Here is a 17,005-nt window from a genome sequence, read left to right on the forward strand (position 1 = left end):
CATATTGCTAAATTCACATATTTGGCCTCAAGTCAATGAAGAAGCCCAGCTTAAGTTTCTGACACCCTTTATCTTTTAGGTATGTTGTTGCTGTTGTTGTTGATGGCTTGAAGATAGGCCTCACACATGAGAGAGGCAAGGCTCTAACACTGAGCTCTAAGCCCAGAATCCTGTTTAAGAATTTTAAGTCAGTAAAGTTGACATCTCAATGGCTTTGTCTTTGTGCTCTCTTGAAAGGTAATAATACTTTTTACTTTAATAATAATAATACTTTTTACTTTGTAGAGCCAAGTATTCCAGGCATACTAGTCATGCAGCTCAGGCATCTAATCTCCTTCTCTGATCCTCAGTCAATTCATTGACCTGTTTTATGGAGGTAGCCAGATGATGGACAGTTAGGTAGCTGACACAGCATAAAAGCAAAGGGTCAGGGGAATAAAATAAGATGAGCTGATTCTCTAATTACATGAGGTCTGCATTCAAGGAAAGGTTGTATAAGTAATAACTAACAAGACATTCATGATTTTTCAATCCTTAACAATGAAACAAGTAGCAAAAAAGAGAATGAGAACATGTCTCCTACCTTGCTCACTGCTGTTATCCCCACTATGTGATGTGTGGCCACCACTGGAAGGGCCTGGGGTTCCTCCTGAACGGGTCGATGCAGTGTCATCATGATCTCGGTTCCAAGAGGGCTGTGGAAGCACAAATCAAGAATCCAAATAGGATGGTCTGTTAACTGGTCAAGTAGGATCCCATGTTGTCATGAAATAGCAGAACTACTCTAAAACAGCCTTGTTATCATTCCTCAGTCCCCTATACAAATGATTCCATTGCAAAATAGACTTTGAATATGCCAATTATTGCTTCTAAGCAAAAATATTATCAAGAAATATATGTCAGTAACTGCATTCTTAATTCTCAGGGGGAAATAAACATTCTAGGCAAAGGGGCAAAATGCTTCAACTTGATTGTGAGTATATATATATAAAGTTTTTTTGGTTTTTGGGCCACACCCGGCGGTGCTCAGGAGTTACTCCTGGCTGTCTACTCAAAAATAGCTCCTGCCAGGCACGGGGGACCATATGGGACACTGGGATTCGAACCAACCACCTTAGGTCCTGGATCAGCTGCTTGCAAGGCAAACACCACTGTGCTATCTCTCCAGGCCCGTGAGTATATTTTTAACATCAACAAACCCACTTGCACAACAGTCTGCTCCTCTGTATCCACAGAATGAGAGTGTTGGCCTCTACCACACTGGAGTTTCCAGAAACCCCCATTTCAGTCTAGAAAACAAACATGGCAGAGTTTTTGAGACCTTACAATCAGGCCAGGGGCCATAATAGCTAGTATGTGTCAGCTGTTTGCCGGATGGTACACGGCAAATGGACCAATCACTGGGACAAAAAAAGAAATGGGAATAACAATGGATTCACATGGACTGTGTACACTCAGCCCCATGCCGAGCCTTCTTGTACTATTGAACGAAAAACAGATGTTGCTTCTTATCACTGGGTGCATTTGAAAGTAACAGTCAGATAGGAAAAATTGGCTGTAAATTAAATTCTTGAAGAAAACAATCAGGGCAACACTTCTCCCAAATATCTCTTTATCACCAGAAAAGATTTTAATTAGCTTTTAGGGTTAGCTTTCAAAAACAGTCTTATGAGTCACTGGTCAGTCTGCACAGTAAGAAAGAGGCGAATAAGAAAACTGGTGTTTGGGTACGAAATGATATTTGTCTCCAAGATTATTAGTGGGAAAGCAGAAAAATCTTGTATGTAAGTCATGCATATCCTCATCAGTGTGGTGTTACTTGCCAACATATTTAATACGCTTCACAAAATTAAAGTGTTCTTTGCTCATTTCTTGAAAAGCATTCTCATCCTCCAAAAGTGATAAGAAAGGGTTGAGGTGAAAACATTTCAAACACCCATGAAAAGAAAGATCCCATCTACGAAGCTAGCTGTAGAAGAATCAAAGGAAATGATTTCTTGTGCTTGCCTACCACTTAGTCTATATAATCTTGGCCACAGATTAATGCCACCTGAAAAATTAAATAACGTCACAGAGAGACACACTACTTGTAGGTTCGACTCAACCATTATGCATATTCTCAGAAACAGTGCTAATTGATCTGCTGATTTGTGATTGAAAGATAGGCGAACTGTGAAAGAAGTGCTTTGGACAAACACGCATTCTGCAGCATACCAGAAGAATGCTGTAAGACGTAATCTGGAACACATGCTCAGAATGCAAACAGTTAATGCATAAATTTTCAGTTTGTACAACTGCAGCTCTAAAAGGAAGACTTGTTTATTCAGAGCACTGCAGAAAGAATGGTACAGCACCCAGGGGACAGACAATGCCAGGCACAAAACCCCGGTGCCTCGACATGTAAAAGGATGTTTTTCTATGTGCTACAAATCCCACTTGAAAATATAATTAGAAGGAGAAAATGGCAAACTATTGCATTAACTGTAATTGAACAAAAGACCAGCAAGACATGTGGGAGGCTTCAGGAACCCGTGGGAGTTTCAGGATGCATGAGATCCGGCGAGTGACATCTCCTGGGCGCTCTCATTTTATTTATGTTGTCCCTCACTACTATTGTTGACTAGTGATCTGACTTGTAATTAATAGAAAACCTATGATAACAAGCTAAAATACAGAGCCACAGACTAACCTCATCAGGAGCATGTTTGTTAATCTGATTAAGACTGGGACTCCAGGAAGGTGACTTAGAACTAAAGAATGATTCCATGTTATACAGGAAACTGTCCTCCTTTATGCTACATCAGACCTGATATATTCACTATCTTTTAATGAGCTCCACTGATTTATTCAGCTCTGCTCGGCTCCCTCCCCCACTTCTCTACTGTGCAGGATGTAGATTAATTCAATGCTTAATTGTTTAGTAAATTCAATTTTCCACATTCTATTCTGCATAGCTTTAGCTAAGGTTCTTAAATCTTCGGCAGTGAGCCCTGAGCCCAGTGTTTGTGATCTGTGCCTACCTTTTTTCATCACCATTTTTCTTCATCCACCACTTAATTCACCATGAAAAGATTTTCCTTGCTGGAAATTCTGATTCCGCTATGATCTGTGAGGCATTCCAATTCATTGCATTTTCATTGTGTTGGGTCTTAGATGCCGGTCTCCTCTTTTCCCACAGCTATTGCCACATTATACAGGCATTCATGCAAGAAATGTTGGATTCCACCTCAGTTTATCCAAATTTTGTGCGACCTATATGTTTAAATTTGTGTATTCACCAAAGGAGGAGCCAATATTTTCCACCTCATCTTTTCTCAGATGCTGGCTCTTCTGAAAATGCCTGTGAATACTGAATGGACTTTTCTAAAATGAAATCTAACTTTTGTGGTCTTCACTTAAATTAGCATTTTGGGTATTATCACTTCACGAATGGTGTAGTCATATGAAACTAAGCATTAGGAGAAATCCACAAGGTTACCAAAACAGAACAAGAATTATGTTTAGTTCAGTTCATTAAGCATGATTAAAGTCTAAGTATCAGAAATAGCTTATGAACACTTCCAGGATAAATATGTACGATAGCCTTATCAAAAGAACTCCCCTGAAATCTATCTACCAGAGAATCTCAGTTACAGTAACAGATGGCTGTGACTTTGAGTGCTTAGATCAAATAATATCATTATTATTTTTAATAAAATATGTGCATATGTACATATGTGTACATATATCTGTGAAGTTGTGAGCTGCTTGGGACCACTTGTAAAGTTAGGCTGACAGAATAAAATCAATGAAGCACTGGAGAAGATATACAGCAAACCTTAGTCACGAGTCTAAATTAAGTCCCAAAGAGATTTTTTTCCTCAATCTATATGATTTCAGAGTAAGCTATGTCTCTGTTGTCATTTATTGGCAGTCCATTAAAATAAGAGGTCCTGATCTAAAGTCTATGAACCTCCTAAGGGAGACTTCAGTGGAGTTTGAGTCTTGTTTAAACAATGATTGTGTTTATGTACATACTTTTAATTTCACCCCTGAGGATAGTACCCATAACTTTTTATCTTATTCTCAGAGGGATATATAATTCTTTAAAGATTGGAGGACTACCTAGGGGATATTTGCATGCCTAAACAAAATACTAGGACAGAGCCTTGGGTCTACAATCTAAGTGAATACTGAGAGCAAATGGTTTCATTTGTTATAAATGAATGTAGTCAAATTTCCTTCAGAAACGTCTTCTTGAACAATCTATCACTATATACTAAACTATCTGAGCCAATGTAGTTCGTGTATAATTTCTACTTGTTTTTTCTAATTCTGAGACTACAAGAGACAGTCACAATAACATTTGGAGCATGATACAATTTTATCCTGTAGTCTCTCTTCCACAAAAGAGACAGAGAGATGTGGAAAATTCCATTTCTCCATCTCATTTATCAAGAATGCCCTTAAAAGTGGGATTTTTGGCAATGACAAGCTAAAGAATATAAAATGGCATTACCCAAGAAAACAAAAGTCACCTGCTTTGGTAGTGAACCGGAAGTGATGACCTACAACTGCCACTTGGGCAAAGAATTTATTTACATCTTCCCAGTCTTGTTCTCCCTCATGGGACACATGTGGCACATTGTTACACTCACCTTACACTTAGAGAACTAAACCTGAATTGTTGCTGCCCTGCCAATAGCCTAATAGAAAAGATCAACTTCCAAAATCATCCTGTCTTCCACAATAATGCTACCCAATTTAACTGATGTGACAATTTTTTCTTCTTTTTTTCCTCATAAAAGTTTATTTTCTCTGAAAATTCTTCAGGTCCTCTTATTACTTTCTAGGGTTTCCTTAGACAATTAATTTCACTACCTAGGTTTTAATCATCATCCATATGCCATAAAAGTTGTGCCATTTTATTGGGTCTCTTATTGGGCCTATAGATCCATTTGGACTACTTCCTTCTGAACCCTATACATGTAGAAATATCCACCGCATACAATTTTAAAGTCAAATTTCTCACTTGTTACCAAAACATTTTAGTTATTCTCCTTTGTTAAGTTCATAATTTGTGCAATTCCATTCAGCCACTGAATAAACCTGATGCCACTGAAGACTTTCTGCTTCCTCCCCCTTAGTTCCTCTTTGCCTTTCTTCTACTCAGTTGCCAAGTCTCATTCATTTATACCTGCAAATAGTTCTCAAATCAGTCTTTTGTTTACTGTCCTACCAAGTGCTGATCTTTTCAAGGCCCTTATCACTCATCCTGCTTAAAATAATCCAATTTCACTAGACTATAAGCTCCACAAAGAATGTAACCAGTGTCAATTTTATTCAGCTTAGATTCTTAAATACCAAGTATAGTGCTCAACAGTTGTCTGGCACTTGGAAAATATTTTTTGAATAAATGAAAGACAACCTAATGATTACAGAATACAATCTAGGGTCATGAGCCTGATACACAAAGCCTGGCATAGTCTACACTTGGGGCTTTTCTTTTTCCTTGTGACCCATCATATGCTTCTTCAGATCCCTCTGTGTCATTGTTCATCCTTCTCAATTACCTGAAATACATTGTTCTGCCCTACATGGGCCCAATTCATGATTACCTCCAATTTATTAATTAAGACATACTCATATAAAACTTTTCCAAAATGTGTTTTCTCATTCACATAAATGCACTCTCAGGAGTCCTTCTCCTGAGCAGTTAGAGCATCTCACATAAACTCCACAATTTTAATCCTTTCTGTTTTGTGATATATGTCTAACTTGTCTAAAATTTACACTATTATTGTTCTGATTCATCCTTTATCCTCTATTGCAGAAAAATGTCTATACACCTGATACATAAATTCTTAAGTAAAGCCCATATCTTTTGGTGTTTGAGAGCTAAGTGATACTGGGAATTGAATTCAGAGCCTTGCACATGCATGGTATGTACTCTACCACTTAAAATACCTACTCTGGTCCTCAAATACATTTTAAATCAAAAAATTTATAACTTAAATGACATACCAGAATATCACTTTTAAATTGTCACCTCATATTGTTTTCAGTATTAATATCACAAAACTGGGTTGGAACAATCACACAGCAGCTAAGCCTTTACATGCAGCTAACCTGGGTTCCATCCCCCAGAATTTCATATGGTCATCAATCTCTACCATGAATGATCCCAGTGCACAGATCCAGAAGTAAGCCCAATAACTGTTGGGTGTGGTACCAAAACCAAAAATAAACAAAACTATAAACATCACAAAAAGACTTCCACAAGCAGTATGAAACAAGTTTTTTAAAAAGTAAGAGAAGGTGCTGGAGTGATAGACAGTGGTAAGACATTTGCCTTACATGCTGCCCACCCTGGACAGACCTAGATTTAATTCCTGGCATCCCATATGGTCCCCTGAGCCTGCCAGGGGCAATTTCTGAACACAGACCCAGGAGAAACCCCTGAGTGCTGCCATGTGTTGCCCAAAAATGAAAGAAAGAAAGAAAGAAAGAAAGAAAGAAAGAAAGAAAGAAAGAAAGAAAGAAAGAAAGAAAGAAAGAAAGAAAGAAAGAAAGAAAGAAAGAAAGAAAGAAAGAAAGAAAGAAAGAAAGAAAGAGAAAGAAAATAGAAAGAAAGAGAAAGAAAGAGAAAGAAAGGAGGGAAGGAAGGAAGGAGGGAGGAAGAAAGAAAAGAAAGAAAAAGAAAGAAGAAAGGAAGGAGAAAGAAAGATAGAAAGAAGAAAGAAAGAAAGAAAGAAGGAAAGAAGGGAGGAAGGGAGAAGGGAGGAAGAAAAGAAGAAAAAAGAAGGAAGGAAAAAAGGAAGGAAGGAAGAAGAAAGAAAGAAAAAACAAAGTAAGGAAAGAAGGAAGGGAGGGAGGAAGGAAGGAAAAAAGAAAGAGAAAGGAAAGGAAGGAAGGAGAAAGAGAGAAAGAAAGAAAAAAGAAAGAGAAAGATAAGAAAGGAAGAAAGAAGAGGAAGAAAAAAGAAAGAAAAAGGAAAGAAGGAAGAAGGGAGAAGGAAGAAGAAAAGAAAGAGAAAAGAAAGGAGAAAGGAGAGAGAAAGAAAGAAGAAAGAAAGAAAGAAAGAAAGAAAGAAAGAAAGAAAGAAAGAAAGAAAGAAAGAAAGAAAGAAAGAAAGAAAGAAAGAAAGAAAGAAAGAAAGAAAGAAAGAAAGAAAGAAAAAAAGAAAGGAAGGAAGAAAGAGAGGAAGGAAAAAGAAAGGAAGGAAGGAAGGAAGAAAGAAAGAAAAGAAAGAAAGAAAGAAAGAAAGGAAAGAAGGAAGGAAGGAAGGAAGGAAGAAAAGAAAGAAGGAAGGAAGGAGAAAGAAAGAGAAATAAGAAAGGAAGGAAGAAAAGAGAAAGAAAAAGAAAAAGGAAAGAAGGGAGGAAGGAAGAAGAAAAGAAAGGAGAAAGAAAGAAAGAAAGAAAGAAGAAAGAAAGAAAGAAAGGAAGAAAGGAAGAAAGAAGAAAGAAAGAAAAAGAAGAAAGGAAGAAAGAAAAAGAAGAAAGGAAGAAAGGAAGAAAGAAAGAAAGAAAGAAAGAAAGAAAGAAAGAAAGAAAGAAAGAAAGAAAGAAAGAAAGAAAGAAAGAAAGAAAGAAAGAAAGAAAGAAAGAAAGAAAGAAGAGAAAAAAGCAAGAAAGAAATGAAAGAAGGAAGGAAGGGAGGAAGAAAGAAGAGAAAGAGAAAAGAAAGAAGGAAGGAAGGAGAGAGAAAGAAAAAAGAAAGAGAAAGATAAGAAAGGAAGAAAAAGAAGAAAGAAGAGAAAGAAAAAGGAAAGAAGGAAGAAAGAAGAAAAGAAAGAAGGAAGGAGAAAGAAAGAGAGAAAGAAGAAAAAGAAAGAAAGAAAGAAAGGAAGGAAGGAAGGAAGGAAGGAAGGAAGAAAGGAAGGAAGGAAAGAAAGAATGAAAGAAAGAAAAGAAAGAAAGAAAAGAAAGAAAGAAAGAAAAGGAAGAAAGAAGAAAGAAAGAAAAGAAAGAAAGAAAGAAAGAAAGAAAGAAAGAAAGAAAGAAAGAAAGAAAGAAAGAAAGAAAGAAAGAAAGAAAGAAAGAAAGAAAGAAAGAAAGAAAGAAAGAAAGAAAAAGAAAGAAAGAAAGAAAGAAGGAATCTAGACATATCCCAATTGGAAATTTAACTAGATCTTAATGTTCCAATCTGTAAATGGGGTTAGAAATACTCCTCTACATATTAATATAAGAAAATTGCCAATTATTCAGTAAACAATGAATAAATGGCAGCTAGCAGTGTTTAATGTAAACATATCAGCTGAATATGTCAATGCTGAAATATCTACATACAGGTGTATTCAGTCTATAGACCTTCTGGAAAGAACTGTTAACCCAAACCAGTTTTGTGTATAGCAAGGTATGCCTTGGGCTATCTCCCAGCTGGTGTGTGCTTAGGGAATGCAAACTGATCTTATTTTTACCTTCAAATAATATGACTTTATAGGAGGCTTTCTCTCCCCACTCCCACTTTGAAGATAAATTTGATACCTAATATTTATAAACCACTTCACAGTATATAAAGCGGTCTGACTTGTCTTTCATCATATCAGTATGCCAGAATCATGTTATCAAATCAAAAATAAGGGGTTTTTTTACCTGCAAAATTTCAATTTTACCAGTGTCCTGCAAAAACAGGTGCAAAACTGAGAGTTTTGGTGTCTTGACTTTGAAGTGGTCTGTTAGCAGTGCTACATAAATTATCAAAACATAGTGTTCAGAGACCAGAGAGATAGCATGGAGGTAAAGTGCTTGCCTTGCATGCAGAAGGATGGTGGTTCGAATCCTGGCTTCCCATATGGTCCCCCAAACCTGCTAGGAGCGATTTCTGAGCATAAAGCCAGGACTAACCCTTGAGCAATGCCAGGTGTACCCCAAAACAAAACAAAAATACAGTGTTCAAAATTTGTATACACCTATCTAAAGGTCCATTGGGGATGTACATTTTCTCTCTCTCAAGCTACCAGGTTTTCTTTAGTGAGTTATCTCTAGTGGCCTGATCACTAGCTGGTTCATCTCCAAAGACTGGAACAAAGCCAGTCTTTCCAGAGCACTATTTACCAGTCCACAGGAGGTATATGCCAATGAGCATGTTGCTTCCATGCACATTTGGTCACATACCAATGTTTAAACATAATGTTTCAATCATACGTGCATGCACACACCTGAACTACACCAAGTTACATACTAAATAAAACTGTAAATATAGTTCAGTGAGTAGGACACTTGTCTTGCATATGGACAACTTGGATTTGATCTCTAACATCTCATAGCACTGCCAGAAGTAATTCCTGACTTTGCAGAGCCAGAAGTAACCCCTATAGATCACAGGGTATGGGTTGAAAACCAAACAAAAACAAAATACACCCTGGATGGATTACTTAATATCACCATTTTTTTTTTTTTTTTGGTTTTCTGGTCACACCCGGCAGCGCTCAGGGGTTACTCCTGGCTCTACTCTCAGAAATCTCTCCTGGCAGGCTCGGGAGACCATGCGGTATGCCAGGACTCAAACCACCATCCTTCTGCATTCAAGGCAAATGCCTTACCTCCATGTTATCTCTCTGGCCCCTAAAAAACACCATTCTAAACTAACCATTCACCACTGTCTAAACAATGCTTCTTGGCATGTAATCCAGGGGCTGGAGATTTAGCACAGGGGTTAAGGTGTTTCTTATATCCCATCAACCTTCGTTTGAATCTTTGGCACCACAAAATGTCCTTCAAGCACAGCCAGAAGCCATTCCTGAGCAGAGCCATGAATAATCTTGAGCACTGCCAGATATAACCCAACTTCCTCTACTGCCACCCCCCTCAAAAAAGCATGGAATCCAGCAGATCTGAGACTTCTCTGTTCAACTGATGATGCCATCTAAGGAAAAGAAACCAGAAACCGACAGACAGAACTGAAGGCAGAAGGGAGTCCAGGTACTTTGATGAGAAAGAAATACATATTTCATTGGTGTGATTTCATTGGAGAAATGGGAAGTTTTATTTTTAATTTATAAGTATTCAAAGTTTGTGCTGAAATTGAATTCAAAGTTGAGGTGCTTGATGAGGGTCCATTTGCAACAATTTGATAACAAAAATGTACCCTATAATCACCTAGCTGTTCAACCATCCAAGAGCATCTACCACTTTCTAGAGCCCTAGGTTAAACCAAAATCTTCGAAAACACAGTCTAGAAGGATACATCTACTTTATTTATTTATTTATTTATTTATTTATTTATTTATTTATTTATTTATTTAGGGGTGGCCACACCTGGTGACGCTCAGGGGTTACTCCTGACTATATGCTTCTGGCTTTGGGAACCATATGGGACGCCAGAGGATCGTACTGCGGTCCTTCCTAGGATAGCGTGCGCACACCAATGCTCCGGACCCTACATCTACTTAATTTGAAACTCAAGTAACTCAGAGAAAAATGTAAAATTCTTTATATGATTTTTTAAAAAAAATTCTTTATAAGATTTTAAACAAAATTAATTTAATCATGAAGAATCTAAGTAGAATGTTTTGTTTTGACACAGTAGACCTGCCTTTTAAGCTTTTAAATGTTCTTGAGTATCCAAACTCACTGATGGCCACATCAGCAGACACATGTGCTTTAGAGTTGTGGGAGCATGTGAAAGCACTCATGGGAATAGTCTGGAGGTGATACCAATTCAAAGACCACACTCTGGCCCCCTGAAAGTTGTCAAAATGCCAAGAAGCAATCGTGCAAAGATGGTGAGGGCGGGAAGCATCCTTGATGGTGATCCACATGTGCTTTCCACAAGGAGACCAACTTTTGAAAAGGTTATCACCCTCCCACACATCTTCTGACTTTCTCCAGCCTGTCTCCTTTTTGCTCATATCCTCTCCTCTCCCCTCGCTCTTACTTTACCAAGTCAACAGACTTCAGGGTTTTTCTTGAGTCCTTTTTGAATACTATGGTAAAAATGTACTTATTGTCCCATTTAGTAGAAGCCTGAAGGGCAAGTTTTGAGACACAGGGCAGATGGTAAATTAGTCATGAGACTATAGAAATCCAGCAGCCCCTCTTAGAATCTGCAGCTCTCAACTACCTACCACACTTTCTCTTCTCACAGTTCCAGCCCCACCATATTTGCCACTGTGCACTTCAAACCTAGAAATGCAGCCCAATAGAGACAAAGCAATCCGTGGGTTAATGGTGTCCATTACATTGGTGCCAATCAGTTTCTTTATCCACAATATAAATAATACAGCACCACTCATGGTAGAGTTCTAAAATCTTACAGCAAAGCAATTTTTCATGTATATAATTTAAATACATAGTACATACATATTTAATATACCCTGAATTCTATTCTAAATATACTTATGTGCATACATATATTCATTCGTATACCTATGTATGCGTGATTGTGTGATGCTATTGGGATGGGTAGGCTTCTGTGGAGGCAGAGATAGCATCTGGCAAATTGAGTTCTCTATTTCCCAGCTCTCACGTATCACAAATAAAACCTACAAAAATGATAATTTTTCAAACATTGAATCCTCTATCTCTGTGTAATGAGGCATGTAGAGAGGAGGAGAAGAATTTTTGTGCTATTTTTGCCTTTGGTAAAAATTCTCCAAGGAGTAATTTCATCTTTCAATGAAAAGTTTTGTATCAGGTGATTGCTGGATCTCCTGGAATCACTGGAGTCTGGGATTCTGACATGAGGGTGGGGGTCAACAATGTTCCTCTCTCTCTCTCTCTCTCTCTCTCTCTCTCTCTCTCTCTCTCTCTCACACACACACACACACACACAGTAGCACTGGCTATCATATGCATCAAGAATAAGGTAAGAGAAGGTGAGAAAATCTCATTACAAAGCTTTTAATTACATGGTAATAAAATGAATACAGCTTTATAGGCAGATGCATTTTAAAATCTACTAGCCTTCAATATTCTGCCTCTTCTCCCTCAGACTGCTAGGCCTGCCTCTCCTGACAATACCCAAGGACTGGTTATAGCCAGCCATGAGGACAATGACCTTAGGAATTTCAGACTCAGCACTATAGGTCACTTTCTCAGTACTCCTTATAATCAGACTTTTCCACAGCCTGATATCTGTTAGGTCTCAATTCTCATGCTCTCAGGTCATTAGTAAGTGGCAGAGTTGAATTAATTCATCCATGAAATCAAAAATGAATCCATGACAATGCTAAGTAAAAGTCTACTTCCCCCAAACAGTCCAAAAGCTTTCCAGATAAAGTCCAAATAGCAATTTTACTTTGCCTAATTTTTCTCCACTGATGATGTCTAAACCATCCTGTGGTGACTTCACAATGATTAGAAAAGAACAGATATTTCTATGTGGGGTAGTTTAATCTACACAAATTACAAGGAAAAAAAATAGGATCAAATAGAAACTACTGGAAAGAGCTGAGAGTCAGTTTCCCAAATTTGAAATAATTGCAAAGTGATTTGCAATTTGAGTAATTTAGAAATTATTCAAGAGCATTGAATAACTACTAATACTACTACAAGACTACTAAACAGTTGTAGAAAAGAAAAAAAAAAAAACAGAAATTTGGGGCCGGCGAGGTGATGCTAGAGGTAAGGTGTCCGCCTTGCGAGCACTAGCCAAGGAAGGACCACGGTTCTATCCCCCGGTGTCCCATATGGTCCACCCAAGTAAGGGGCAATTTCTAAATGTTTAGCCAGGAGTAACCCCTGAGCATCAAATGGGTGTGGCCTGAAAAACCAAAACCAAAACAAAAATAAACAGAAGTCAAGCTTCACTAAACAGAATCTTCGTAAGTATACTTATGCATATTGTGATAATTTTTCTTTTCCCTAGCAATTGTGACTGGCATACATACAGACTCCTATCGTAAATTATTCTAGTGACTGTACATCTATATCTACAATCATACCTGCAAACTGTACATAATAATTTTAGATAAAAACTATTTTTTAAAAAAACACATTGGACTGGGCCGGAGAGGTGGCGCTAGAGGTAAGGTGTCTGCCTTGCAAGCACTAGCCAAGGAAAGATCGCGACCGCGGCGTCCCATATGGTCCCCCCAAGCCAGGGGCAATTTCTGAGTGCTTAGCCAGGAGTAACCCCTGAGCATCAAACGAGTGTGGCCCAAAAAAACAAAACAAAACAAAACAAAAAAATATATCTATATCTATATATATATTGGTGTCACTATATTTACAAATTTGAAACTAAATGTTTTAAATAATACTTCAGCTATCTTCTGAGCTTTTTCTAATAAAATTTAGATTTCTTTCTATTATTTATATAAATGGTTGGAGTGGCAGAAGAATCGGCAAGTTATATGCCTATGTACCTGATATTATAAAATCCATTTTATAAGATAACTTGCTGCCCAAGTTTCATTTTACATTTGTAACTCAAACATTTAGAGCTTCCCCTTCTGAAAACAAATTAAGATAAAACAAACTCAAAAGTGTCTCATATGAAACAACTTTAAAACCACAAACTTTTCTAGGCAACCATCCTAGCGAAAAAGAACATCTGATAGCACAGAAAACATTGTATCCTAGTACAAGCAGATAGTAAAATTTTGAAAGCAACTGGGCCTTAGCCATGAATCATTTTCATTAAAAAAAAAAAGTGGGAAAAAGTACTTTGCACAGTCTGCACATAAATGTTATTAGCAGTTTAACCTATGTGTGAATCTATAGTGATTCACTGTACTATCTTAGCAACACATCTGAATGTCCTGTCCCTTTTTTACAACATGAAATTAGAATAACATTGGCTCTCTTTGTAAGAATTTAAGTGAGTTTTCTTAAACTCTATGATTATAAAACAACCCACAAAATGACACTGCCTTAACATCTCCCTAGGATTTCCTCCCTAAATCTAAATCATAATGTTGAAGGTAGACTACAAGTAAGAATAAAAAAAACCAAATTATTGTTTCAGACTCTTGATTTAGGGTTTAATAGTCTAAATGTTTTGCAATCATTCTGACTTAATTCTAAGGGAAACTCTATCAAGTGGGTTCTGCTATCATCCACATTGTTCAGATGAAGAAACGGAAGCAGCTAGGATATAAATGACTTACCCTCTGTCAACAGTGTCTAGGTTCTAGCACCAGTGTTCTCATACTAAATTGTCTACATATTTGCTGGTAACTGTGGGCCTGAGAGGTCCTATATCTAAAAGTTATACCCAGTACACTTCACTTTCATACACACTTGCTCCTTGTCAAGTATGTCTAAAATTTTCTCTCTTCTTTTAAACTACAAAATTAGAAAATTCACAGTTTTTATGTGAGAATGAAGATAATTCAGCCAGGAAGTAGTTTTGTTTTATTCTACCTCCTAGCATTCTACATTGGGTAAAGAATCCTGGAAATTTGCATGTATCACTGATTCCCACTTACAATTAGCAAAAGGCTATTTTCTAACTTCTTTGTGGTTTTTTAAGAAGCACTTCCAGCTTTTTATATTTTCAATCAAAGTTTATGTTCGAAGAAATCTGTCATTCCTCAAGGATTTCCGTACCATTAAGTTCCCTCACAGTAGAGGCAATGAGAGTAGAATATTCTCCGTCCTTCATTATTTATCTTAGGTAAAACAACAGAGACTGTTTTGAAAGCAGTTTGAAATTTAATTTTAGTTGCTGATTTCTAGAATCACTAAGTTCTCTCTATTTCCAAGTGCTTTCCTGGAAATAGCAAAATAACTCCAGGAGGAGGGTGAGATGCACTGTTGGCGCATTTTTCAAAAATTCTAGTTAATCAGAATTGCCTAACCTTGGGGCTATTCAGACTACTTTTACAGTATTAGGATTTTCAGAAGGCTACTGGAAGTAGAGAAAAGCCGCCATAATTTATTTGTTAATGGTTTGTGCTCTCTTTTTTTCTATTGGCATGTTCTTTACATGCCCTCAATAAATATTAAACCCTCACACAACTTACTATTTGGGTGACAAGCAAATCTTTAGAATGTTGAAACAGCAGACTGAGAACAATGCACCTAATTGAAATGGCAGTGCAAATTAGAAAATAAGAGTTGCTACAAATTCCATATTCAAAAATAAAAATGTTTATACTCACTCAAAGCAGATTAGTACTAGCTTTGAGTAATTATTAGGATGAGAAAATACTTACACACCATAATGCACTGGAGATGCACAGAGCAATAAGCTTAGTATGCACGTCTTTATCATCTGGTGCATTGAAGTGCAGGGTACAACAAATCTGCTATTTTTCTCAGTGATTTTATTATTGAACACAACTTATAAAAATTTTTAAATAATGTGAAACAGGCCATGGCAGCAAATATATAATCAGTGTTAAAATTTTCATAATATTTTTCAGAAAAAAATTTAACACATTATGAACAGAGAATCACGCAGAAAGAAAATAAGGAGTTAAGTTGACTTTGCTATTTAATAACTTTTGGCCTTTCAACTATATAAATTTATTGCCAACATCACTGCAAAATGTAAAAATCCCTCATCATTTCTGGCAGAAATTAGAATCAAGAACACAAAAAATTAAAAATGAACATGGAAAATGCATCTGTATCTACATCTGGAGCCATAAAATACAAACACCAAACTACTGAGATGTTTATCTATACACTGAGGATAATCCATTTTATCTACTTAGGTTTATGACACATTGGGCAGAGATGCCACCCCTATCTTGCAAAGATAAATTCCATATGCTCTCTAGAGTTATCACCTATTTCCCATAATGTATACAATAGATTGTAAATAAATAATACATTTATCTGAACTGCTCAAGAGTAAAAGGTAAGGGGACTTCTCATGAGACTGTCTCCTAAGAATGAACAATTTCACACCAAAGCAATGTTCGGTGATGAATTATCTTAAAGTTTGACACCAAAATATTCTTGAATGGGACTGGGGGTAGCAGTAATTAAGCAGGTCCTGATATGATAGGAACTTTCAAGTAAATCTTCCAATGAAACAAAAAGTGCCTAGTTCAATTCCATGGTTGAAGTTTCTAATCTGGTTGTAACATCATAACCAATAGCAATTGACTCATTTGCTCTAATTTTAATTTTTTTAGCTTTACTCTCTACAATCCTGGTTTATAGGAGCGGTTAAATAACTAGATTTAATGTATTATTGTGAATTTTTACCACAGGAAGTTTTTTCTTCCATTAAACAACTTTACAATAAATAAAAAGAAAGACTGGAAAATAACTCGTAAAGGAGCCATCAGCATTATTTTATTTGCTAGAATTTCATATTATGAAGTCTGTTGATCCCTACTACAAAATTATCTTCCCTTTAAAGTCTTAAAGATTCACAGACCACTTCCATTTATAAACAGTATTAAGTACATATTTAGAACCACAGCTAATGTGCACAAATTGTGTTGAAATAAAGTTTTAAAAATCACTAACAATATCTTTGAATAATAGAAAAACAATAGAGGTTGCAATTAATTATAGTGTGTCTAACAAATTAGTTCATGTTCAAGAACAAATCCAAGTACTTAAAAATCATTTAGAAAAGTTCCAATGCTAAAAAAATTCTTTTTCATTTAGCATTTAATATTTTAAGAAAGAGATAAGCCTTTTATAAGTTTAGTATTAAAAAATGAGTTTAATGGGGCCAGAGCAATAGCAGAGCAGTAAGGCATCTTGCCTTGCAAGCAACAGACACAAGACAGACCCCGATTCAAATCCCGGCATCCATATGGTCCCCTGAGCCTTCCAGGAGAGATTTCTGAGCGCAGAGCCAGGAGTAACCCCTGAGTGCCGCCAGGTGTGACCCAAAAACCAGAAGGAAAAAAGAAGAGAGTTTAAATCAAATTGCTTCCTTCCATTGTTATTTTGATGACTATGTTGATTTCATTATAAATGTCATTTTCCAGAGTTACATATTAGTCATAAACACACTTCACTTTAAAGAGTTTCTATGGGGGCATAATGTGAATGTGAATGCAGAAAAAATGCAAATCATGGAGGTCTGGGACCAAATATGGAATATCAGTTAAGAATACAGTCACTGAAAACAAACATTTAGTCCTCAAGAGAAAAAACACAAAGGG

The 17,005-nt window shown here is 36.7% G+C and overlaps 1 protein-coding gene across 3 annotated transcripts in view; it reads right to left on the minus strand.

Moving 5' to 3' along the window:
• MEIS1 (Meis homeobox 1) overlaps positions 1 to 17,005 on the minus strand; it is a 151,975-nt gene that overhangs the window by 118,680 nt on the left and 16,290 nt on the right. For all 3 annotated transcript variants that reach the window (XM_049785070.1, XM_049785069.1, XM_049785068.1), the window contains exon 7: positions 584 to 695. In XM_049785070.1, the coding sequence (XP_049641027.1) occupies positions 584 to 695 (112 nt within the window). The remainder of the gene's footprint in view (positions 1 to 583; positions 696 to 17,005) is intronic.

This window comes from Suncus etruscus, chromosome 12, assembly GCF_024139225.1.
Source record: "Suncus etruscus isolate mSunEtr1 chromosome 12, mSunEtr1.pri.cur, whole genome shotgun sequence".
NCBI classification, from domain to species: domain Eukaryota; kingdom Metazoa; phylum Chordata; class Mammalia; order Eulipotyphla; family Soricidae; genus Suncus; species Suncus etruscus.